This window comes from Hemicordylus capensis, chromosome 1, assembly GCF_027244095.1.
Source record: "Hemicordylus capensis ecotype Gifberg chromosome 1, rHemCap1.1.pri, whole genome shotgun sequence".
Lineage (NCBI taxonomy): Eukaryota > Metazoa > Chordata > Lepidosauria > Squamata > Cordylidae > Hemicordylus > Hemicordylus capensis.
In genome coordinates, this window is record NC_069657.1 from 11420118 (window position 1) to 11446432 (window position 26315).

General features: G+C 46.5%; 1 protein-coding gene across 3 annotated transcripts in view; it reads left to right on the plus strand.

Annotated features, from left to right (window-relative positions):
• DAAM1 (dishevelled associated activator of morphogenesis 1) overlaps nucleotides 1-26315 on the plus strand; it is a 254671-nt gene that overhangs the window by 191965 nt on the left and 36391 nt on the right. For 2 of the 3 annotated variants that reach the window (XM_053272446.1, XM_053272462.1), the window contains 4 exons: nucleotides 850-1149; nucleotides 3914-4021; nucleotides 17859-17888; nucleotides 20701-20804. In XM_053272446.1, the coding sequence (XP_053128421.1) occupies nucleotides 850-1149; nucleotides 3914-4021; nucleotides 17859-17888; nucleotides 20701-20804 (542 nt within the window). The remainder of the gene's footprint in view (nucleotides 1-849; nucleotides 1150-3913; nucleotides 4022-17858; nucleotides 17889-20700; nucleotides 20805-26315) is intronic. The other variant, XM_053272455.1, reaches the window with a different exon arrangement.

Sequence of the window (26315 nt, forward strand, 5' to 3'; positions counted from 1 at the left end):
TTAAAAAGAGAGAGAAATAAAGTACATCTATATACATCTGCTCTGATGGTTTTATGGGGAATGTGCCAGATTTCCTTGTTGTTCTTATGGATGGTTCAGACATAATGCCAAATCATGGCTTGTTGCAGCTTCTGAAGAGACTCGATCTGGCAAACTGCGGATTGTGAGAAGCTACCAGACCAGAATCTGGAGCTCTGGCTTTTTGCAAACTCTGTTTTGGCATTCTGTCCAAATTAACCATCCAATAAACAAAAGGATATAGCTACAAAACTGACAAAGGCAAGAAGATGGCCAAAGCCGGAAAGCAAATATTGGCATATCTGTCTGAACAAGATCATCTCGGCTCAATCCTGCTGATTGGTGCCACCATCTTGAATGCTTGGCTGTAGTGTCTCTGAAGCAAAACCTTTTGTGGGCTGATCAGTGCCTGGACCATGTAAACTGCTGTAATCTTTTGAAAGCAGAGGTTCTCAAACTTGGGTTTCCAGATATTGGGACTACAGCTCCCATCATCCCCAGCCACAATGGTCAAATAAGTAGTAGTCCAACATCATCTGGGGACCAGGATTGTGAACCTCCTCCGCCCCAGGGGACAAGCCAGCCAGTATGAGGCAGGGAGCTCTAGCCTCCCTAGAATGGGGTGCCTGCCTGCTGCTGTGCCCCACATTCCGAACCCAAGTTGGAGAGTCTTTAGTCTCTATATCAAACAGTGTTTTTCATTGTTCTCAGTTGCATAGGGCCCGTTGCTTTTGAACCATGATCAGTCACTAACATCCTAAATGCTAACTTGCCTGTGCTTTCAACTGTCCTGCAGATTCCTTTTGTAACTGTATGTCATCTTTCTTTCAGAGAGCAATATGTGCTCCAGTTCCAGGAGGGCCCCCTCTACCACCTGGTGCTCCTGGGGGGCCCTTACCGACATCCTCCATGGGATCCCTCTTCCCAGTGCCACCGCCACCACCTGGTGGAATGCTCCCGCCACCTCCTCCCCCACCACCACCTCCTGGCGGCCCACCCCCTCCCCCGGGGCCCCCTCCACTAGGAGGAATAACCCCACCCCCAGGAGCACCACTTGGATCACTCAAGAAGAAGAACATTCCTCAGCCCACAAATGCGCTCAAGTCTTTCAACTGGGCCAAGCTGTCTGAGGTAAGGAATCCGTTCCCATCTGCCATTTTAGGCTTCTAATTCTGGGATCCCCTTCTGCCAACTAGAACCGCAGTTCTAACTCATCCAGAAATTGTGGCTGTTTTTGGAATTCTGTAGTGGCCAAAACCTTGATCATTTCTCTAAGTCAGTGGGTGACTCTGTGTCATAAATCTGTTGTCTCGGCTGACCCGACAGGTTTTACAATCCCTTCAGCTCTACTTCTGTGAGTCAAACAGAAAGTCTGGAGGTAAGAATCGTAGCCTAGGTGCATAAACGAAAGCAAAAAATGACTCACAAAGAAAAGTAGCATAAACAAAATAAAGCCCCTTGAACTAAACTAGGTACCCCCTCTACGATAACTGAGCAATAACTGAAAACAACGGAACAAGGAATGAACAGAACAAGGACAGGCTGAAACACAAAAGGTTGAATAATTCTTAAGTAAGGACACCGTCTGCGATAGGCAACGTTGCTGACAATGCTGACTTAGAAACCGTGTCAGCTTGATATAGGGCTCGAGATAACCAGCAGCCAATCAGGCTGTCCTGACTCAGCATTTCTATTTCCTCTCCTGCGAGATCTTGCGCCTGCGTGTCTCTCACTGAGCCTTTCTCTTGAGACGTCTTCTTAACACAGGTGAAATTCCAGCTTCCTCCTGATCAGTCTCTTCAGCCCTCATCTCTGCCAGCTGTTCAGATTCCGCTGTCTGCTGCTGTCCCAGCTCAGCTCCAGAGTCTGTTCTCACAGCCAAATCCTGCTGTGTGCCTCTGAGCCTGTACTCCCAACCGAGTCCTCCCTCTCCTCCTCTGACTCTTCTGACTCAGAGGTCTGGGCCATGACACCCTGGGCCAATCACTTATCTCTCAGCCTGACCTACCTCACAGGGTTGTTGTGGGGATAAACATAACCATGTACATTGTTCTGGGCTCCTTGTAGGAAGAGCGGGATATAAATGTAAAAATAAACAAGGGTACACTTGCGTCTTCTAGCAGGCTCTCTAAGCCAGGCAGATTAGCTCCAGCCAATAGCACAATGGCTGTACTTTTTCCTTACACCTCTTCTTATGGGAGGCGAGCTTGTCTTGTGGAGGCAAGCATGAATTGCCCCCTTTGCTAAGCAGGGTCTGCCTTGGTTTGAATTTGAATGGGAGACTACATGTGTGAGTATTGTAAAGCCCCCATCAGGAGATGAGGCTGCTCTGGGAGGAGCATCTGCATGCAGAAGGTTCCAAGTTCCTTCCCTGGCAGCATCTCCAAGATAGGGCTGCGAGAAACTCCTTCCTGTGCCTTTGGAGAAGCTGCTGCCGGTCTGTGTAGACAGTACTGAGCCAGATGGACCAATGGTCTGACTTGGTATATGGCAGCTCCCTCTGTTCTCTGTATCCTTTCCCACACATCTTGCAGTCTTGCTGTAAAACGCACAAGTACACGTGCCCCTTGCAGAAGCTGCACCCTGCCTGGCTGAATGCCTTCTGTAGGTTCCTTTGGGCCAAGGTCCAAGAATGCTTTTTGAAAATATCAGCAGAGTGGCTAATAGGCTTTCTACTTTATCCAGTGTGTATCTCCCAGGCCTTAATCAACAATTGTACTACATCATGCCCATTATCATAACTACACCTCCAGTTGTAGAAGAAATCAGGGCTGCTTACTTTCCAAAAAGGCCTTGTCCGATCAGACTTCTTCCACCTACACACACACACCTTTTCTGGAATTGGGCTTGGGCTCCCATAACCTTTGGACAGGGGCTGCCTGTAACCCTTGCCGATACTGTCCAAGGGCAGAAAAAGGAGACCTGTGAGCCCTAAAAACTGCTACCTTTAAGCTGCGGCATCTATCTGGTAGAAGCAGGCTGCTGAACCAGATGAACCTTTTTTCAGTCTAATCCTGCAGGGCTCCTCTTAAGTTCTGGTTCTGTTTCGCTTTAGAAGGACCCAGTTTCTCTGTACGAGGAACTTGGAATCACTACACATGGCTGGAATTGAAGAGGTAGCTAGATCGGTGGCCGACATCCTGACCAGTGCGGTGCTTGCGGAACAATGTTGCGCAAGTGCAAGGCGGTTGTGCTGGCTTGCGCTAAGTCTGCCTCTCGTGTTCCCAAGTAGTGTTGCACTACATCAAGCATGCTTGTGCTTGCACAAACTGTGGCATTCTTCATATGTGTTAACATTGCTTGTGCAAGGGTGTAGTTCTGAAAATCCCCATTTTTTTAGCACAGCGATGTGATCTTCTTGCAGTAGCATAACATTGTTCCTGTTGAACAATGACTTGACTTTGGAGTTGAACTGAACATAGGCAGCTGCCGTATACCAAGTCAAACCATTGGTCCATCTAGCTCAGTATTGGCTACACAGACTAGCAACGGCTTCTCCAAGGTTGCAGGCAGGAGTTTCTCTCAGCTCTATCTTGTTGTTGTCAGGGAGGGAACTTGGAAGCTTCTGCATGCAAGCATGCAGGTGCTCTTCCCAGAGCAGCCCCATTCCCTATTGGGAATACCTTACAGTTCTCACACACACAGTCTCCCATTCAAATGCAAACCAGGGCAGTCCCTGCTTAGCATAAGTTGTAGACTTTGCGTGCTACCACAAGACCAGCTCTCCTCCCACAAAGAAACATTATACACTTAAGGCGAGGGTGACCTGTCAAAGAGTCCCATTTGTAATGGCTGATTTCATTTGAACGCTACAAAGATGTAGCATACAAAGACGTAGCACACATTGGGGGTGGGAAACGTGATGCTTCTCCCATCATCTCTCCTCTCCTCCTAGAATAAGCTGGAAGGCACTGTGTGGACCGACATTGACGACGCAAAGGTGTTTAAGGTGTTGGACCTCGAAGACATTGAAAGGACATTCTCTGCTTACCAAAGGCAGCAGGTAACGGAATGGTTTTGTATGTCTGAGATGTGCAGATGATCCAAACCGCCTCATCGGGAGAGACTTTGGAATGCACCTTTTCTTTATTGTTTGTTTTCCCCTTCTAACACCATTTTAACTTGTCATGTTGGCTTAGTCGGTTGAATACCCATGGGCATGTCTGTGTTGATCGTTCTGAATGTTGGTTTGCGGCCTGATAGAGAGTTCTTTGCAAGCATATATGCACCTGACAGTGCATTTGAGAAGGCAAGCATGCTCAGGTGATGACGGGTAACAAAATAGCTGGGAATGGCTGAAAAGTAAGCGACGGATACAACTGCATGTGAATCGTTTCTCACCCCATTACTATTTGCATATAATAATTATTTGCACTTTGCATATGGGTGGACCCTATTATCTGCGGGGGGTTCTGTTCTCTGCTACAACCGTGGATAATGGGGCATTAAAGCGATGGGAATGATGGGAGGTTCCTGGAGGCTGGAAAAATGGGCAAAAATCGACAAAAAGCTGCCCCCCAAAAGAGGGGTGGGTGGAAACAGTGCCCTACTGTGCTCCATGGGTCTCCAGCTGTTCAGGAATGTCCCACACACACACAAGTCCTCCATTTTTCTACTGAAAATCATGGGGGGAAATGTTTGTTTTTTAAAAAATGAGCCGCAAAATGGCTCCTTTTCTGAAAATGGTAGCCAGAAATCACCTCAGAGGTCCTTTCCAGCCACCCTGACACTGTGGATACATGAAATTAATCCTTTAAAAACCCATTTCCCCCGCATATGCCAAGGTTGGGTGTCAATTACCCGACTGCAGATACGCGGAACCACAGATGTCGAGTCCATGAATAGGGAGATTTGCCTGTATTTGAATAGTATTTTTATTTCTGAATTTAATCTCCAGTCTCTTAACCATTTGTAATGACTTTTAGAATGTGTTGGTGGTAGATATGAGGGGGAAGAGGGGAAGGAACAAAGCCTTTTCCTTGGATAAGGACATGATGTTCTCCTAGTCTGCCAGTTCTTATACCCAAACATCTCTCTTCAAAGTAGCAGGAGATAAATTGGAGGCTTGAGGAATGAACAGAGGTTTGCATCCAGCAGCTCAATCTGCCCACAGTAACCAAATGTCCGTGTGTGTGTGTGTGTGTGCGCGCGCACCCACATGCCTTGTATAAACAAACCAAAGGCCCTCCTCTTCATGTATACAGCCTTCTTAACTCCTGTTTTGTGGTCCATGCATACTAGAAGTTTTGCAAATGCACATACTTGGCACATCATGCTTTTCCTACAGGGAGCACACTTCTGTGCAGGGAAACACACAAGATCTGCATTCATGTGGCAGTAGGGCACACACTTGGTACTCGACATGCACAGAGTCGTATGAGAATACTGTCAATTATTGTCGTCTGCATGTGGGCTTAGATTCTTTTCTACATGGAAATGCTTTTTAGGTGCAGATCAAGCTGCACATGGCGAGTAATGCATCATTTAATTTCTGTCTTTAAAATACATAGCAGGGGCGGGAGAGGGTTTGTGTTTTTTTTAACCCTTTCCTTCTATACAGTTGTCCTGAGACAATGCCCCACCCCAATGGATGCCTTTCTTCTCAGGGCAAATAACTTCTGAAGAGGTCATTTTTAGTTGGGATAACCGCATGAAACAAAGGGCCTAGACCCCGACACTCCCCTGTGTTCCGGATTCAGCACCTCCGCCCCGGTGCTGTTTTTTGTTGTTGTTTTTAATTATGTTTCTCATCATGTCCAGTTTGACCCTAAGTGTGAGCAGTTCACAGAAATTCAGACAAATGCTCCTCCCTCTCATCCTAGGGTTCCTAGTGAAGCAGGCTCCTTGTTCCTGTTGGAGGCTAATCCTTGCTGTTCCAGAGCCTATCTGCTCTTTGATAGCACATTCAGGGCCACGTTATGCTTTCTGTAGTCAGTGGATTGTCTATGTGCTGGTGTTTTATGCTTGTAAATACATGAGGGCACATATCCCGGTACCGTGGTAAGTTAGACCAAGGCAGCATGTCTATAGTGTGCCCACATGTGTTTGCAAACACGAGTGGCTGCTTCATATTTTCCACGCAAACGAAATTAGCCTTTGGTGACGACTTTGGAACTGGGGACAAAGAGCATGGATTCATTCCACACAGCTCCATGAGTACTTTCCTGGGCAGACTGAATTCATGCGTGGCACTGCAGTTGTGCGCACCAGCTTGCCGCAAGCAAAAACGGTGCCAGCTTACCCACCAAGAGCTGTATGGGTTTTCTTGCACCACTCATGCCCATAGCAGGCATGTAGGCAAGACTATTTTGCTAGCTATCCATTCAGGAAAAGGCACAGATAGGGGAAATGCTCCCAGAGCAGAGTAGGTAAATTGGCCCTCCATTTGGACTTCTTTAAAGGGAGGAATCCATTCCCTTGCTAAATGAACAAAAAATAGGCAGCTTTTAAAAATGGTGGTTCTCTTTATTTCACAGCGGGGAGAGCAACTGGCCCTATCCATCCCCAGCACAGCACCCCTCCAGTGGCTATTGCTGATGTCTGGCTTATGTTTCTTTTTTTGGATTGTGATCTCTTTGGGGACAAGGGGAGCCATTTTGTTTGTTTGTTTATATCTATGTAAACCACTTTGGGAATGTCTGTTGAGAGATATTGAGAGCGATATATAAATATTCCTCGTATTTGTAAAATCTGGCTGGGGGTGGGGGAGGGGGGTAGCAATATTGGTGGCAGCCAATGTTATGCCTAGAGATGTACATATCAGGTGGTATAGAAATATGATGGATGGATGGATGGATGGATGGATGGATGGATGGATGGATGGATGGATGGATGAATGTTCAAACCTTTTGGCAGTCTTGCTGCCCTTTGCCGGCCATGGGATAGCATAATAATATCACCACTTGATGTCATCCTACTGCTGGTGAAGGCAGCAACCCGGCTGCAGAGGTAGTGCATAGCAGGGCCAAGGAGGCCAACGGCAGCAGGGAGGACAGTTGGCCCTCAGCAGCAGACAGTGAATGGCAGGGCAGGTGGGGGTCCCGCCGTGGAGGACAGGCCCCTGCGACCCCTGCCCTTGCCTGCACCCCTCCCCTGGTAGCCCTTGTGCAGGGCACACGACTGCACAATGGTGGGTCTGCCCCGTGTGACTGTGTAGGAAGCGAAGGGTAGAGCAGGAGCTGCTGAGGATTCCCAGCACTGACAATAATCCGCTTTTAGGTCTAGTCGGAGTAATCTCTTGGCCTTCTGAAGGCTGGCGACTCAGACAGTCGTTCAGGGAAAGAGCAGCATCCACAAGTAAGCCCTTTAGAAAGTGCTGCCCTAATCCCTTCCGGAGGCCAGATTAGGCAGCGATGGCCACCAAATTAAGAACCAAGGTCAGGTGTCAAGAGTTAGTTAGCGCTGAAGTCTCAAGGAGAAGTGCAAGAAGAGATTTTGCTCTCGTTTCTTTTCGGTACCTGACATGATTGAGTTGCCTGCACCAAACAACTGTGTAGCTTTCAGTAGAGGGTAGGATGAGTGTACGACACGGCCTTGGGCAGAACCAGGCCATTGGTCCCTCCAGCCACTGCTGTCCAAAGCCTTACCTTTGGGGATGGGGCCAGAGCGCAGTGGTAGACCAACTACTTTGTCCTCAGAAGGTCCCAGGTTCAATCCCTGGCAGCATCTCCAGGTAGGACTGGGAGAGCTTCCTGCCCTGTAACCTTGGAGAGCTGCTGCCAGTCAATGTAGACAATACTGAGCTAGTTGGACCAAGGTCCTGACTCTGTATAAGGCAACTTCCTAGGTCCCTAACCCAGGCCTGCACAACTCAAGTGACCTGGCGGGCCGAAACCAACCATGACTTGGTTCATGGGGGCCGAGGTCAATTCCTAGGGTGCTGATTATTAGAGTAACACTTAATATCAACCAATCAACCACCATGAGCCCCTGGTGGCGCAGTGGTAAAACTGCCGCCCTGTAACCAGAAGGTTACAAGTTCGATCCTGACCAGGGGCTCAAGGTTGACTCAGCCTTCCATCCTTCCGAGGTCGGTAAAATGAGTACCCAGAATGTTGGGGGCAATATGCTAAATCATTGTAAACCACTTAGAGAGCTCCGGCTATAAAGCGGTATATAAATGTAAGTGCTATTGCTATTGCTATTAAAGAGAAATGAATTAAAAATGAATAAAAAATGAATTTAATCAATATTTAACTTTTGATGTTCTGGCAGACCAAGATTGATTTAAATTAATATGAAATAAGTTGAATTAAAATTCATTCTAATAATATAAATATTATACAATCTGTACAAAATACATAATAAAATGCATTGTTTTCCTTTCCACCTCTGCCAAATCATCACACAAAACATGGAAGAGAACTTCTCATAATTTTGGAAAAGAAGGGAGAAGGGGAAAGAAAGATGGAAAGGATGCAGCAGGAGGCTTGGCTTGAGAGAGAGAGAGAGAGAGAGAGAGAGAGAGAATGGAGCAGTCTTGATGGGTGAGATAGACTTAACTGTGCAGGCGCACCTTGCAGTTGGGAAGCAACGCTGGGCCAAATGGCAGGCCCGAGTGTCGCTCTGGTTTCTGCCGCTGTGCGCCACTGCTGCCATGAGGGAGGGTAAGGAAGAACACCCGCAGCCATCTCCTCAGCCACACAGTGGCTGGAATTGGGGCGGGGGGGTTAATCAGCAGGGGGAGGAAGGGGAAATAGCCCCGGGGGCCAGGAAAAAAGGCCTCGCGGGCCGCATCCAGCCCCCGGGCTGCATGTTTTACAGGCCTGCCCTAACCCTTTCCATGTGTATAAAGCCTCAAGCAGAAGTCCATCCTGCATTCAACTCCACTTAGGGAAGCTGCCTTCTAACCACTGGTCCACCTCACTCATTGTCTGACTGAAGGCAGCACTCCAAGGTTTCAAGCAGGAGTCTCTCCCAGCCCTTCCCAGAGATGCTGCCAGGGATTGAACCTGGGACCTTGACCTTCTGCATGCAAAGCAGATGCTCTCTCACTGAGCTATAGCCCCATCCCACCAATCCAGGGTTGGATAGAATTGGAGTTTTAAAAAGACAGCCGATGAAGGAGAGAGAAACTTCATAGGTGGGCCCAGATCCTAGGCATGTGAAACTAGTTTGAAAAATTCTCATGTAATTGGAAACCGAACTCTACATGAAATGGATTCCCAGGACTTTCCAGGGACTTTGACTCCATGTCCATTTCTTATCCGGAGATGGGAATCTGTTTATGTTAGGTGGATAAACTGAAGGCTGTTGATGGGGTCTGGAGGCTGATGCACTCATGATGAAATGGGAGGTACCTTCATGTAGGCTGGCATGTTTGAATGCACGCACGTATGCATGCATGCATTGCTCTGCATTTATGTGCACTGGGAAGTTGCATCCCTTCCAAACAGGTATGCCAGCTGCTAGGTGTCCATGTGTTCATTGAATGGGAGAGTCTGCACACAGTGGGGGACCTGCCATTTCCTATGCAGCAGGGCCTTCCCTGGGGATTTTATCAGAGGAGAAGCGGCTCGTCTTTCCCTTGGGCACCACAGGCGAGGAAGGCTGCTCTGCTCTGATCCAGCTCTCCCATTTATTCTGAGAGTTTGGTTTTCCACAAGAAGTATTTCCAGTGGCCTTTGGCAATGTTCCAGTCACTGATTTGAATGCTAATTTATTAGCATTAGGTTGCTTTGATAGTTTAGATTCCACAGTAATTTAAACTAAATTATGGGGCATTGTCGTGCTTTTTACACTTACACGCACACACACAGAGCGCTTCAGTTCCTGTTGCAAATTAATGTGTCAACTATTGCAAGTGAAACCAACGTTTAAAAATAGTGCTTTTCATTGTGTCTGCCGTCAAAATATTAGGCACTCAAATCTAGGTGGAACCACTGAAGTATTAGGCACCCTCTGCTAGCAACATAGCATATGCATCATTTCACTTTGGTGGAACCTTTACCTTACTGGGGGAAGGAGAGGAAACAGACGAGTCATTCACACTTCCAAAGTAGTCTTAAGGCAGATATTGGAGATGAATGGATTCCAGATGGCAGGGCCTCCACAGAAAAGTCTCTGCATTGTGTTTCTGTCAGCCTAATCTTTCAAACAAAGCGAATATAGGAAACTGCATTCTTCTGAGTAAGACCATGAGCCAGTATTGTCTACAGGATTTTGGATAGAGGCCTTTCCCTGCCCTTCCTGGAGAGGCCAGGGACTGAACTTGGAACATGTGATCTAACACTGAATTACAGTCCTCTGCCAAGCAGGTGGGGGAGTGGAACATAGGAAGCTGCCTTATACCGAGTCAGACCCTTGGTCCATCTAACTCAGCATTGTCTACACAGTCTGGCAGCGGCTTCTCCAAGGTTGCAGGCAGGAGTCTCTCTCAGTCCTGTCTTGGAGATGCTGCCAGGGAGGGAACTTGGAACCTCCTGCATGTGAGAGTGCAGGTGCTTTCCCCAGAGTGGCTCCATCCTCTAAGGGGAACATCTTACAGTATTCACACGTCTCCTCCCTGAATCTTAAGTGATTGGTTCATATGAAAAGAAGCATTCCCTAATGTACACAGGGCCTTGGCGGTTTAGGATTTTACAATCTCCAGATGCAAAAAAGTCAATGTAGTTGCGTCAATATTGGCTGAACATGTGCTTGTCAGTTGGAGAATTGTTGCGTCCTGTTCAAGCTCAAGCTCCTCTCTTCCAAATATTTCTACCTGGCAGTTCCCCCACCCCTGGAGAAAAAAAAAGAAAATACAGTAAATAATGGCTATAAAGCTATCTGTGAATTTAAAAATGCTAAATAATTAAAGATAAAATTATTGCAAAATGTGCAACTTCTGGTGTTTCAACATAGCTTGAAATGGGTGAAGGGGAGAATACCGTTTGAAATTCTCCATGGTTATCGCAGACTGAGGCTTTTAAAAATGGGCTCTGTTTTGCCAGTCGTGTCCCATATTCATTAGGCTGCCTTCTGCGCAACACAGATATTTGAAGATCCTCCCCTCTGACATGGTTATAGCAATAAAGCTTTGGGCTAGATAGCTGTGTGCAGAGAGTCTGTCTGGGTGGAACTGAATTTATGAGCAATTTTCATAGCACTTGCAGCGTTTTGCTGGCTCACTTTGACCTGCTATGCATGAACATCTCTCCTCCCTCCAGGATCTGGCACAGTTGGATGGATGTAAAGTATTCTGCCCTCAAACCATCCACTAATGAGAAATGGGATATGGGCTGGCATCCATCCTCTGTGGCATTTAAGCTAATGGTATAATTAAAGGCCTATTTTAGCCATGATATTGGCTAAATATCTGAGCTGAGCTGAATAAGAAATGGGTCCCTAACTTTGAGGTATTGCAAGTTAAAACTCATGAGACAAAGGATAGAGAAAAGGGATGAGGCTTTCGTATAAAGATTATAAGTGATTGCAATTTCTAGAGAGCCATTCTAGTGTGTTGAAATATGTAGCCAGTACACATAGATCCCCTAGTTCAGCTAAAATTGGTCACGGCCAATTCCCTCCTTAATCTCATGTTCCTTTTACTAAACTGGTGCCATGAAATACAACAGGGCGGCACTGATTAAAGAGTTTATCATTGATTGATCTGCCTTTTAATTGATTTATCTGCAGTTTGGAAGATATGCATATTCTCCAAATTGTAGTGTTGGGTGCCCTTTTCAGACACTGTAGGGAACAATGTATACATTATTTATGTGGGCATCTTTGCATATATGTTTAATTCACAACTTACCCTGGCTTTTCCAAATTGGTGGCACTCAGGTAGCTTTCATATCAAAAACCGTAAAACAATAAACTTAGCTCAAACAAGCACACCCTTCCCGCCCTCCCTTTCTCTCCTTCTTTACATAAATATAGATATCTCTCTCTCTCTCTCTATCTATCTATCTATCTACCTACCTACCTACCTACCTACCTATCAATAGCGCAAAATAAAAAGTGCTCACTATGTAGAAAGCTCTAGCAAACTTGATGCAACAGTCACCTTACATACAGTGTTCCCTCTAAGGCGTGAGCACATGCACACGCTCACAAGTTTTTTGATGTCTGCTCAGTTAATTTTAGATCCCACTCCATTAACTCAAGAAGGCCCCACTCTGAATGCACGTGTGTGCACACTGCCTTGATACTTACACCCGGAACAAAATTAATTCTGCACACAGATGAAAAAAATTAGAGGGAACACTACTTACATAGTGAGGCTATTCACACAATGGGGTGAAATTGAGCTAGCGGAGGCTAGCCCGATTTCTCCCAATCGTGTGAACCACCAGGCTCGGCTGCAAGCCCGGTGGTTCCTAGGCGGGTAGCGCGCCTAACTACCACTGCCCTAAAACCAGGTTTGTGGAGGGAATGCTCCGCAAACCTGGTTTTGAAGATCGTGAGTAGCTGTGGCTCCGTGCCGCGGTTACTCACGAGTAGACCCCTGGAGGGGCGGCAAAAAGCCGGCTCCGGGGGTCTCCCCAGTAAGCCCTGTGCACTTGCGCAGGGCATACTCGAGCTTCCAGGGGCTGCTTGGCCCCTGAGCTCCCCAGCCCCCGCCGGCTGCGTCACGGAGCCGGCAATCGTGTAGGTGGCTGATCCGGCCACCCAGGGCTCCCTTCCTGCTCGTCTGTGGGGAGAGTGGGCTTAGCCCGCTCTCCCCGCGCACCCTCCAAAACCGGGTCTCACTGATCGTGAGACCTGGCTCAGTGATTTATCTGGCTCAGTTCTGTGATGCCAAAAGGGTGGGGGGGGGTTTGATATGAGGAACATGCTTCCACATTCATTTCGATGGGGTTTGTGCAGAACAGCATTCCTGTACTGGTGAAAGTAGTGTGCCATTTGTATATTCTGTCTTGCGCACTAAAACATCGTTGACCAGCCCCAGTTCTAGGAAGCCCCAAAACGGACGTCTGTAGTTGACATTTCTTGTTGCACTGTGAGCAGCTTTGGATCTAACAAAAAGCCAGAGAAATGGCTCATCTGGTCACCATACTCATCCTTCCAGCTCTGCCAAGGTCAGTGAGACCTTGCCTTGTCTGCCAAACTGGAAACTGATCATACAAGACGAAGGGCTGCCAAGGATTGCTCTTCACTAGTTGATGTGATTTTTCTGCTGCCCCCCCCCCCCGCCAAGATACTCTGAAAATGCAGCAATGGCAGTGTTCATGCCATGACCATTTTAAAGCTGGTTATTACCTCCTTGCATTATGAAAACATCTTCAGCTTCCTTCCGCGCTTAAGCCTAGTAATGTAGCTGCGGACATCCAGAGTCATGGTCAGCATTCCCATCATGAGGGGAAGAGAGGAGAGGGCTCCCTAAAGATGGTAGCCCTCCACCTTCATTACAATGCGTTTAGTAACGAGCCAGAAAGGAGAACAGATAATGTATAAAATACCCTTATTTGACCTTACTAGATTCCAGAACAAATGGTCTGCAAACTTGCAGTTGCGGGAGGTGGTAAAGTTGTGAGGTAAACTGAAAAAATGGCAGCACAACAACCCATTAAAAACAAGAACTCTCTGGATGCAGGGGAGAATTTGATTAGGAAAATTATAGCTGGCACTTCCAGTGAATTCCAAGAGTTCCAAGGTAGCAGAGTTGACTTTTCCTCATCTGGCTACATCAGTTGGAGAATACCACTTTTGAATGCTTCCTTGTGTAGAAGAAACTGCCTGAAAGGAGAACACTAGAAAATCGAAAAATGTACAGGGCTGTAACTGTTCTCCTTGATGATGTGGGGTTGAGGGTGCGGGGCTTGCTTACAGAGAGTGTTTTATGTGGGAGAACACTCAAAAATGGCATCTCCTGCCTGAGAGGAGACCTGATCTTGTGGTAGCAAGCATGACTTGTCCCCTTAGCTAAGCAGGGTCTACCCTGGTTGCATATGAAAGGGAGACTAGAAGTGTGAGCACTGTAAGATATTCGCTTCAGGGGATGGAGATGCTCTGGGAAGAGCAGAAGGTCCCAAGTTCCTTCCCTGGCAGCATCTCCAAGATAGGGCTGAGAGAGATGCCTGCCTGCAACCTTGGAGAAGCCACTTCCAGTCTGTGAAGACAATACTGAGCTAGATGGACCAATGGTCTGACTCAGTAGATGGCAGCTGCCTATGTTCCACTCTGAAAAGATACCATTCCCTCTAACCCCTTAGGATTTTACCCCCTCATTCCACTGCATGTGGAGACCAAGGCTGAGGGTGTATCCCAGAATGCTTTGCAAGAAACTGGTAATTCTGGGGCCCAGAAATATTCGAAGACTGCACACAACCTGGGCAAGGCCCCTCACGAGGTGAGCTTTGCCCTCACTCTGGCTTCAGAACGTATCGTTCTAAAGCCAGACAGTGAGAGAGCAAATACTTTCTGCCTTCACTCTAAAGCAGAGCTGCTCAACTTCGGCCCTCCTGCAGATGTTGGCCTACAATTCCCATAATCCCTGGCTATTGGCCACTGTGGCTGGGAATTGTGGGAGCTGTAGTTCAAAAACAGCTGGGGGGCCTAAGTTGAGCAGGCCTGCTCTCAAGACTTGTGAGAGGGGGAAATGGCAGCCGTTATGAGCCCTTGATGTGCTGCCACCACCAGGACCATGAAATGGGTGGCGGCAGCAGCAACAAAGGAAAAACATAAATGGGAGGGAGATTGGTTTCAGGGAATGGTTCACTCCCCTGAGCTTTGAGCTCAGCCCTAATTCTGCTCTTGTACAAATCAATGGCAACACTTTCCTTAATTTTTAATAGAGTAGGATTGCATTATAACTCTGAGATAGGTCCCCCTCCACACACACATACACAGCTGTTTAAAGTATGAGGAAATCCATTTTGCTGGCACATCCAATGGCCATGATGTACTTACAGAAAGACTGGTGTGTGCTTCCTAAAGGTTAACCTAGGGGTTCTCAAACTTGGGTCCCTAAATGTTGCTGGACTACAGCTCCCATCATCTCCAGCTACATTGCGACTGAACATAAGAACAGCCCTGCTGGATCAGGCCCATGGCCCATCTAATCCACCATCCTGTTTCACACAGTGGCCCACCAGATGCCTCTGAGAAGCCTACAGGTAGGAGTTGAGGGCATGCCCTCTCTCCTGCTGTGACTCCCCTGCAACTGGTAGTCAGAGGACTGGATGATGGGAGTTGTAGTCTAGCAACATCTGGGAACCCAAGTTTGAGAATACCTGGGTTAACTAGATCCCATGGTTGTCCCTAAGTATATGATCTAAATGTCAGCAAATATTTCTCCAGGGGCTTTCCCAGACAGCTGCCTATACCGTGGGTTTACTGCGAGGCTTTAATGCAAACTCAAAATTGTCCCAAAAACCCAATGCAAAAAGTGGGGTTTTTTAACCCCCAGTATAAATCAAGCCACACTCTAATGCATGATTAAAAACCCTAATTGTGTGTGAAGTGCTCCCTGATAGCTTGCAGGGACTAAGTGGTAAATCTGCCCGATATGTGAACGCACCTCCTCCATCCCGGAGGAGGTGCGAGCTAAAGGGCTTTAAAAGCCCCTGTGTGAAAAATGCCCAGGAGGCTGTTCACATGATAGGCTTGTGATTAGATATTGTGGTAACAAAATCTCATGAGAAGTTAGTCAGTAGTATTCACACCCTGCAACAACAGTGTGAGCCTTCCAAGGCCAAAAAGAAAAAGAAAGGACTTAACCACTAAATTTCCCCTGAGCTTCACATGCAGACATGTCAAGGAACACACATAAATCTGATTAAGCCTGTTCTTATCTCCATCTTGGATGTCCTTGTTTTTGAACAAGAAGCTAGAGTGTAAAAGAACCAGTAGGAAAAGGAGCCATTCAACATCATTTTCAGAGAGCAAATGGTCACATCTTGGGGTGCTATTTCAAATTAACAGGATGCTCTCAAGAAGGAGCAATCCATCTCGGGGCGTGTGATTTCTCTCATTTTGACAGATGCATTTGATGTATTATCCTTATATTTACCATCTCTAGGAATTCATTGGCAAATGGTTGCGCATGATTATAGTTAGTTCTTTCATGGTATGCTCATAGAAACTGGGGCTTGTTGACACAAGCAGTTAGTCTCAAATAACCCTGAAACTCGTTCCAGTATCATTGATTCATTAAGTGCTGTCAAGTCGGTGTCTACTCTTAGCGACGACATAGATAGATTCTCTCCAGGATGATCTCTCTTCCACTTGGCCTCTAAGGTCTCTCAGTGGTGCATTCATTGCTGTCGTGATCGAGTCCATCCACCTTGCTGCTAGTCGTCCTCTTCTCTTTCCTTCAACTTTTCCCAGCATTATGTATCATACAGTTAATCAAATGCTGAAGTCAAAGCCCCAAGTTAATTTGGGGTTCCTGACTCACCTCATTTTGCATGGCGTAGTGGTTAGAGTGTTGGACTAGGACTGAGAAGACCCGACTTCAAATCCCCATTCAGCCATGGAATTAACTGAGTGACTCTGGGCCAGTCATGTATCTCTCAGCCTAACCTACCTCACAGGGTTGTTGTGAGAATAACCATAACCACATATACCGCTATGGGCTCCTTGGAGGAAGAGCGGGATATAAATGTAAATAAATAAATAAAATATGCAGCACACCATAGCCTTTATTTTGGATGCACAGAAATGTACAGAATTCACTGTAGGTACACTGTAATTTGCCTAGGGAGCAAGAGGTTGCTGGTTCAAATCCCCACTGGTATGTTTCCCAGACTATGGGATGTTTCCCAGACTATGGGAAACACCCATATCAGGCAGCAGCAATATAGGAAGATGCTGAAAGGCATCATCTCATACTGCGTGGGAGGAGGCAATGGTTAACCCCTCTTGTATTCTACCAAAGATAACCACAGGGCTCTCTGGTTGCCAGGAGTTGACATCGACTTGACGGCACAAACACACAAAAATCCGAATTTGGCCCAAGAGAGTTCTTGGGGCACAGGTGTAGCAGAATTCCTCCTCCCCCATGGCTTTGTCTCATACAGCTCCAGTAGCATTGGAATGGCGGAGATTATTTCAGAAGGCCAAGAACATGGCAGCTTCCCACAGCAATGGTGCCATGCCCTCCTGGATACGCTGGCATGGGAAACAACATGACTGAGCCTGCTTTCTGATTGCTACCACTTTGGCATTATCATAGTGGCACGGAATGCCGGTAAAGAGAAGCAGCAATCTCACCTGTCCTGCACGTAAGGGGATGGGGTCGTAGCTCAAAGAGCATCTGCTTTGCATGCAGAAGGTCCCAGGATCAACCTTTGGTGACCTCGCCAGATAAAGCTGGGAGGGACTCCTGCCTGCAACCTTGGAAAAACTGCTGCCAGTCAGTGTAGAGAATACTGAGCAAGATGTACCAATAGTTTGACTCTGTAGAAGGCAGCTTCCAATGTTGCTGTTACCAGTTCCGTGCATCTCACTAAAACATTGTAATATTTGTAATCAAAACTGTCTTGGGACTGGGTAAAAAAGCCCTTGGGGAACACAAGAATGGCTTCTACTCACTTTGTTCAGTTTGCATTTTGCAGCCTGTGTTAGTGCAAATGTGCACGAACACATTTGAAATTGCACCTTACTTACAAACAGCTTGCCTTGCCTGCCTCTGATTTTGCATGCTTCTCCCTTTTGGTGCCCTTTCACTAATATCTCTTTCCTGTAGCACGCCACCTGGTTTGCGTTAGAATGACCACAGCTGGTATATCCGGAGTGCTGTGTGGGTTGTTTTGCAAAGAGCACCACTGAATTATATATCCTTCCCAACTGTGCTTTGACTCTCTTCTCTGTTTTGTTTTGTGGTTTTTGTTTTGTTTTGTTTTTGTGTTTGCTGTGACCACTGAACTGCACGCTTTTTTCCTGCCTATCCCATGCTTCTGCTCTGGCGGTAGGACTTCTTTGTGAACAATAACTCCAAACAGGTAAGTGAGCTTCCGCCCAAATCTACAGTGATTCTTGCTTGATATTTGCTTGAGCAACTAAATGTCAGACTCTTATATTAATTTGCAAAAGGTCAGAGGACAAGGTGGAACTAACAGACTCTGACACGGCAAAATAACAATAATCGGGGGGGGAGGTGTTGTATGGACTCTGATAAAACTGTTTTAAATGTAACCTTGTATATATTTGAGGCCCAAAGAAACAGCTTATTCGGAGCAGTGATCACTCAATAGAAGGAGATCTAACAAGAGTATGAAACACCTGTATTTTCAGCAGATCCTGCAGTGTTAAGGTTTAGAGTCACCCTCTAGCTTGGCTGCTAGTGACTTATGCCTCCTCTCCATTCATCAAATCTTTAGGCACACTTTTGCAAATGGCCTATAGCATGTTTGCAGCTGTGAGGTCCATAGGTCACTAAAGCACTGGAAGGGAGAAGCAAATTTACATTTTGCATTCGCTGATATAGGAAGGTGCTGAAAGGCATCATCTCATACTGCAAGGGAGATGGCACTGGCCAACCCCTCCTGTATTCTGCCAAAGACAACCACACTTTACCTTACGCACGTCTGGATTTTCATCCCTTCAGATATAATGCAAAGGATTCCAAAGCAGTTGTCAGTTGTACCAGAGAATGCACCCTGGGAGTTTATAGTGATTGTGACTGAACCCATTCAACTTCTTCATGCTCTATCCCAGAGTTGGCCGTTGTGCTGCACTGGATCACTCCGACTCAGCTCCAAAAGTGGGGAGTTTAAACTCCCCTCTTTTGGAGACAACTTGCCCAATAATGCACTGGGAAGGATGTGTCTCTCCTGGTGCATAAGGGAGTGAGCTGGCTTCAAAAACAGAATTTTTAAATGCTTTTGGGACTGACTTTCTCCCTTAGGGCTTTTTGTGCCCAGCCGCAACACATGCAAAAAATAAATGAAAATTGTGTGGTAGCAAAAAAATGCCAAAGTGTATGTCTGTATTGCTGAGGCAGTTTCCCCAACTAGTTTTTGTTTTGGTTTTAAATGCAAGTGTTCCTTAGGAGGGGAGGCACTGCTCTATCCCATCTTCCTCTATTTGGATAGTGGGGCAAAAATCCTAAAATAAATATTGTATTTAATTTAACTGGAATCCTGCAGCCAAGACATGCAGCTACCTTAATCAGACCATTGGTTCACCTAGTGTTGTTTACTCAGGCTGATAATAGCGAAGGGAGGAGAGCTGGTCTTGTGATAACAAACATGAATTGTCCCCTTTGCTGAGCAGGCTCTGCCCTGGTTTGCATTTGAATGGAAGACTACATGCGTGAGCACTGTAAGATATTCCCCTTAGGGGATGGGGCCACTCTAGGAAGAACACCTGCCTGCTTGCATGCAGAAGGTTCCAAGTTCCTTCCCTGGCATCTCCAAGCTAGGACTGAGAGGGGCTCCTGCCTGCAACCTTGGAAAAGCCGCTGCCAGTCTGGGTAGACAATACTGAGCTAGGTGGACCAATGGTCTGACTCAGTAGAGGGCAGCTTCCTATGTTCCTACATGTTCCTGGTCTTGTGGTAGTGAGCGTGAATTTTTTTTCATTTGAATAGGTGATAGGGCTGGGATTGACTACTGCCTGCAACCTTGGAGAAGCCGCTGCCAGTCTGGGTAGACAATACTGAGCTAGATGAACCAATGGTCTGACTCGGTAGAAGACAGCTTCCTATGTTCCTAGCTTCCCAAGGACTCAAAAGTCTTCCCAGATGAAATCCCTTAGGAATTGAATCTGAGGCCTTCTGCATGTAGATGGTGCGCCCTATAATGAAGCTATGGCCCTACCTCAAAAGCCTTGAAGAACGTTGCCATTGTTAGGGGAGGATAGCTATGTTGGAGAACAATTCCAACACAACTCCAACACAATACAAGGACAGTATGGGAGGACAGTTGTGTTGGAGAACAACGCTCCGTTGTGTACTGTGTTAAAAGATTTCTGGTAGCAGGGCTTGGAAGAACTCTGTCTTCCAACTGGTGCCGACTGGAGTAAGCCCGGACTCCCTGGACTTGCGTTTCCAGATGTTGATGGGCGACAACTCCCTTCATTCTCAGCTACAATGGTCAACCACTGGGGATGGGGGGATGGGAGTTTTCCAGCAACATCTGGGGACCTAAGGTTGGGAATCCTTGTAGTAGACAATACTGGGATCAATGGAACAGTAGCCTGACTCTGTATAAGATAGTTCTTAATGTCACTGTCCCACTTTGAATATGGCAGCGCTTTACATGATGTTTCCCCATCTCTCCTAGTATTGTCTACATTGCCGGATAGTCGCACCGCAAAACTGTTGGGAAGAGAGAGACCTTTCCCAATAAAACTACCAGAGATCCCCATTTAAATGGAAATGTCAGAGATTGAACCTGGAACCTCCTGCATGTAAAGCACTGAGCAATGGCAATTCAGGGCGTGGAGACTCTGAAGGCACTTTTTTTCAGTATCCCCAGCTGCTAGTGAAACAGCTCTAAATAGCACACACAAATTGTGATAGTCTAGGAAAGCCTCTACATGCTCCTCGCTGTCCACACACTTGTGGTTCTTAAATCTTTCCATCTGGGTAAATATTTATACACTTGTAACCAATAGCGTTTCCCCCCCCTTCTCCCAAGAACATTCCGGTTTATGAAACAGCTGATTGTACTTCAGTTGCAAGCTCTGGATTTTAATCGTCTGCCTCAGTAAAGCTTCTTGATTGATGCCAAGGACACTGGCATGTGTCGGAAATTCTAAGGTGTCAACGCACATCTGCTTATTAACGGATTCTTTTCATGCTTCTTGTAGAAAGAAGATGCCCTTGATGACACGTTGAGTTCCAGGCATAAAGTCAAGGAGCTTTCAGTAATAGATGGTCGGAGAGCTCAGAACTGCAATATTCTCCTCTCAAGGTATCGGTTATCTCTTCCCCTCTTCAAAGGAGTCCTTTGTTCTGTGGCTTTGTTTGTTTCTCTGCAAGCTGTCCTGTAATACTTACTCTTTGACCAAGTATTCCTGTCTACATGTATGGGCGTGTGTGTGTGTGTGTGTGTACATTCCCATGGGGCGATCTCCATAAGAATCATAAAGCGACCTTGGCGGTCTTCTATCTAGTCCATTGCTCCTGCTCAGTGCAGGAAACTGCTACAGCATCACTTACAGAAGGCCGGCCAGCCACTGTTTGAAAAACCTTACGAACATAAGAACAGCCCTGCTGGATCAGGCCCAAGGCCCATCTAGTACAGCATCCTGTTTCGCACAGTGGCCCACCAGATGCCTCTGGAAGCCACAAGCAGGTGTTGAGGGCATCCTTGGAGAACCGGTGCCAGTCAGTGTAGACCGTACTGAGCTAGATGGACCAATGGTCTGGCTCAATTGGAATCATAAGAACATAAGAACAGACCTGCTGGATCAGGCCCAAGGCAGCCCATCTAGCCTGTTCACACAGTGGTCCACCAGATGTCACTGGAAGCCTACAGCAGGAGTTGAGGGCATGACCTCTCTTCTGCTGTTACTCCCTGCAACTGGTACTCAGAGGCATCCTGCTTTTGAGGCCTTCAGCGAAGAGAGCCCACCACTGCACAAGGCAGGTGCTACCACTTTCAAACAACGTAGAGGAGAAGCTCGTTACTCACAGGGGTTCCGTTCCTCGCCTACTACCGCAAGTAATGGAACCATGAGTAACGAGGCATTGGGTTTATGAGGAAAGCGGGGTTAGGTTCCAGAGTGGAGGGGAAAACTTTTTAAAGCCCCCCAAATTTTTATTTATTTTTATTTAACAAATGGGCCAGAACTTACTCTGGTGTGCTCCACAGGTCCCCCATGTGCTCAGGAATGCCCCCCCACACACACACACACACAAACCATGGAAAATCGTGAAGGGGAAAGTCCCCCCCCCACCCCAAACATGAGTCACAAAATGGCTCCTCCTGTCTCTCCCTGGCTTCCTAAAGACAAAATGGTGCCGGAAGTCACCTCCGCAGTCACTTCTGGCCCTCTAGCAACTGAATATATGGGTTTTAACCCCTTAGTATTCGCGGATACTGAAAATGGGTGTCAAGAAGTCACCCCGTGGATACATGGAACCGCAGATAGCAGTTCCGCAAATAATGAGGTTCTCCTGTACTGTTAGGAAATTCTTCCTCATGCCTAGTCTAAACCTGCTTCCTTAATTTCAATCCATTGGTTCTAGCCCAGAGAATATATCAGCTCTGTCTTCTGTGTGAAAGCCTTTCAGGTGTTTGAAGTCAGCTGTCATACCTGCCCTCTTCTCCTGGCTACATAATAGATCCATCTTCTTCAGTGCTCTTCATGGGACTCGGTTTCCAGACCCCTCACCCTTTTTGTTGATGTCCTCTGAATCCATTCCAATTTATCAGCCTTGTCTTGAAAATGCAGTGCCCAGAATTGGGTACAGTGGTTTACATTCTGTGCAGTGCCCCACCAATCCAAGAGTGGAGTGCACACGTTGGTTCCGTGCGACTCATCAGCCGGTCCCTGCTCTTGGGTCAGCAGGGTGCTGTGTAGAATGTAAGCCAGTATTCCAAGTGAGGTCTGATCAGCACAGAACAGAGTGTGGAACAACTACTTCTTGTGATCTGGAAACTATTGCCTCTGTTAATGCTGCCTAAAATTGTATTCGCTTTTTTAGCAGCTACATCACTCTGCTGGCTCATGTTCGACATTGTCCACTAAAATACTTGATTCATTGCTTCTTTACCCCGTTGTTGCTCCCATTCTCCATAACTTGCCTGCATCTTTGAAAATACTTACATAATTTGGGACTGACATGCTGGTTAGTTGACTGGTCACATATTGCCTATCAGTTACCTATCATTTGACCACTGACAAATACTCCATGACATCAAGAAAGCTGTTGTGTTCGTGGCAGCTTGCTTTATTTATTTATTTCATGGTGATATCATTATTTATTTCATGGTAAGAGCCAGCGTGGTGTAGTGGTTAGAGTGCTGGACTAGGACCGGGGAGGCCCGAGTTCAAATCCCCATTCAGCCAGGATACTTGCTGGGTGATTCTGGGCCAGTCGCTTCTCTCTCAGCCTAACCTACTTCACAGGGTTGTTGTGAAAGAGAAACTTAAGTATGTAGTACACCACTCTGGGCTCCTTGGAGGAAGAGCGGGATATAAATGTAATAATAATAATAATAATAATAATAATAATAATAATAATAATAATAATAAATTTGTTAATAAGGGCTGAAGGGCTGCCCAACCCATAGCCTGCAGCAGTTGGGGACAAACCTGACAGCATAGCAAAGCTTTTCCTCTTGGCGGCCTGCAGTCGTCTCTGGACAGGAATGGAGAAGAGAGCAGTGGCCAAAGTCACTCTGTTAATTTTTATTTTTCTGTAACTGCAGGCTGACCCTGGTGTTCCAGGATACAAGCCAAAGAACTCTTCCGTGTATCATTCACATTTATAGAGACTTTAAAGCTTTATAACAATTAACTTTGAAAACAACAACTGTACTTTCATTGTTACCGAGTAACAGCTAACTAATTGGTTAGTATAAATAGCTTTGAGTGGCAAACACTGTAGCAAGCTTGTTAATGATTAGAGTATTTTTTTTTAAACTAAAGTTAATGCTTTAAATATGTTTGATAGTATTTGGCTAGTCAAGTGACAGTGTTTCTTCCGAATGATCAAAAGCCCAGCCCTAACATAATGGTTCTTCAAAGGAGTGCTAGGGAAGTCGCTAGCTTGAACAGCCAAGAATCGTTTTGGTAAACTAGTTTTGCTGCTGGGTAGCTGCCACCTGTCAGCATGAAAGTCAGTTAACCATGGCAAAGTTCAAACCCTCATTTAACCCTAGTGGAGTAACTATCCTCTTCAAAGCTGGTATGCAGCTTCTGGGCTTATAGATGCAACTGTAATCCCTTGGTACAAACCACAAAGGTTAATGTGTAATATGCTCAGAAATCAAGAGGGTGGTAGAGAAGAACTGGTCTTGCAGTGAGCATGTATTGTCACTTTGCTAAGCAGGGTCTGCCTTGGTTTGCATTTGGATGGGTGACTGCAAGTGAGCACTGTCTGCTGCAAGATATTCCCCTTAGGGGATGGGGCCATAGCTCAGTGGCAGGGCATATGCTTGCATGCAGAAGGTCATAAGAACAGTCCTTCTGGATCAGGCCCAAGGCCCATCTAGTCCAGCATCCAGTTTCACACAGTGGCCCACCAGATGCCGCTGGAAGCCTACAGGCAGGAGTTGAGGGCATGCCCTCTCTCCTGCTGTTACTCCCCTGCAACTGGTACTCAGAGGCAGCCTGCCTTTGAGGCTGGAGGTGGCCTATAGCCCTCTGACTAGTAGCCATTGATAGACCTGTCTACCATGAATATGTCTTAAAGCCATCCAAGCTGGTGGCCATCACCACATCCCTTGGCAAAGAATTCCATAGATTAATTATTCGCTGTGTGAAAAAGTACTTCCTCTTGTCGGTCCTAAATTTCCCATCCTTCAGTTTTGTGGGGTAACAGATGGTTCTAGTGTTGTGAGAGAGGGAGAGAAGTTTCTCTCTGCCCACCCTCTCCACTCCATGCATAGTTTTATACACTTCAATCACGTCTCCCCTTAGTCGCCTCTTTTCCAAGGTAAAGAGCCCCAGATGCTGTAGCCTAGCCTCATAAGGAAACTGCTCCAGGCAGATCATTTTGGTTGCCCTTTCCTGCACCTTTCCCAGTTCTCACAATATCCTTCTTAAGATACGGTGACCAAAGCTGTACGCAGTATTCCAGACATGGCCGCACCATAGATTTGTATAAGGGCATTATAGTAATATTCACATTTTATTTTCAATCCCCTTCCTAATGATCCCTAGCATGGAATTAGCCTTTTACACAGGTCCAAGTTTCACTCCCTGGCATCTCCAGGACTGGGAGAGATTCCTGCCTGAAAACTTGTTGAGCAGCTGCCAGTCAGTGTGGACAATAAGAGCTCGGTATAAGGCAGCTTCCTCTGTTCCTATGATGTAATGGGAAGTCAGTGGCATTTGGGCAGAAAAGCTGTAGGTTCAAATCCCTGTTCAAGCATGAATCCGACTGGGTGATCCAAGGCCAGAGGCTTTCTCTCAGGCTAACCAACCTCACAGGGTTGGTTAACCTTGAACTCTGGACGTGCATGGGGGAAATAGAATGTCTCTGCGGTATTCTAGCATAGGAGGGCAATGTGCCATACTTGCATTATGTTTAAATGCCATTTTCTGTCTCATGCAGTCAATGGAAGACTTCTGCATATAAATAGTATTCCTGGCTCAGCTTCCTTATTTATCCTAGACATTCATAAAGCAAACCAGATATTGTCTGGCATGCAGCACCAAGAGATTCTGCCTTGCTCGATATTTTATCTCTGTGCCTGGCTCCCTTGCTCTGGGAAAAATGATTGCACAGTGAAGTCATATTAGATTTCTCCTCATGCTAGGGGGAGTATTTTTGCTGTTCCATTACTTTCCTTCTTGCAAACGCAGCTTGACCATATATGGCTTTCTTTATTTTTCTTTATTGCTCAGTTTTAATACCACCTTTCATAAGGCATCCCAAGGTGGTTTACAAAAGTTCAAATACAATAAAATTCATAAAAATCACATTAAAAACCGTAAAATTAGTTAAACATTAAAATCCATAGAACACCAAAACACAACTACCATAAAAAAGAAAAACATAAACAGGAAAGCTTGGTATAGGAAGCTGCCTTATACTGAGTCAGACCGTTGGTCTATCTAGCTTAGTATTGTCTTCACAGACTGGCAGCGGCTTCTCCAAGGTTGCAGGCAGGAAGGAATCTCTCTCAGCCCTATCTTTGAGATGCTGCCAGGGAGGGGACTTGAAACCTCCTGCTCTTCCCAGAGTGGCTCCATCCCCTGAGGGGAATATCTGACAGTGCTCACACTTCTAGTCTCTCATTCATATGCAAACAGGGCAGACCCTGCTTAGCTAAGGGGACAAGTTATGCTTGCTACCACAAACCCAGCTCTTCTCTGAATAAATAAAAAGGTCTAGTTGTTTTTTAAAAGCAGCCACAGATGTCAAAGAGCAGACATCCACTGGGAGAGCATTCCAGAGCCTGAGGGCAACAACAGAGAAGAGAACAGAGCCTGGGAGCAACACCACCCTGGCAGCTGTACTCAGCACCAAGTTTCCAAATAGTCTTCAAGGGCAGCCCCACATAGAGTGCATTGCAGTAATCCAGTCGCGACGTGACTACGGCATGGTTAGGCATGGCCAAATCTGCCTTCTTGAGAAAGGGATGCAGCTGGCACACTAGGAGACATCCTACCTTCCCTCAGAGAAGCATTTAATGATGTTTACCAGACCTTCTCTGACAATCTGCTTCTTAGAGAAGATAAACCAAGTTGTGCAAGGGTCCAGAGAGCAGGTGGTAGGATGCACAGTACAAAACAGCTTGTCCACA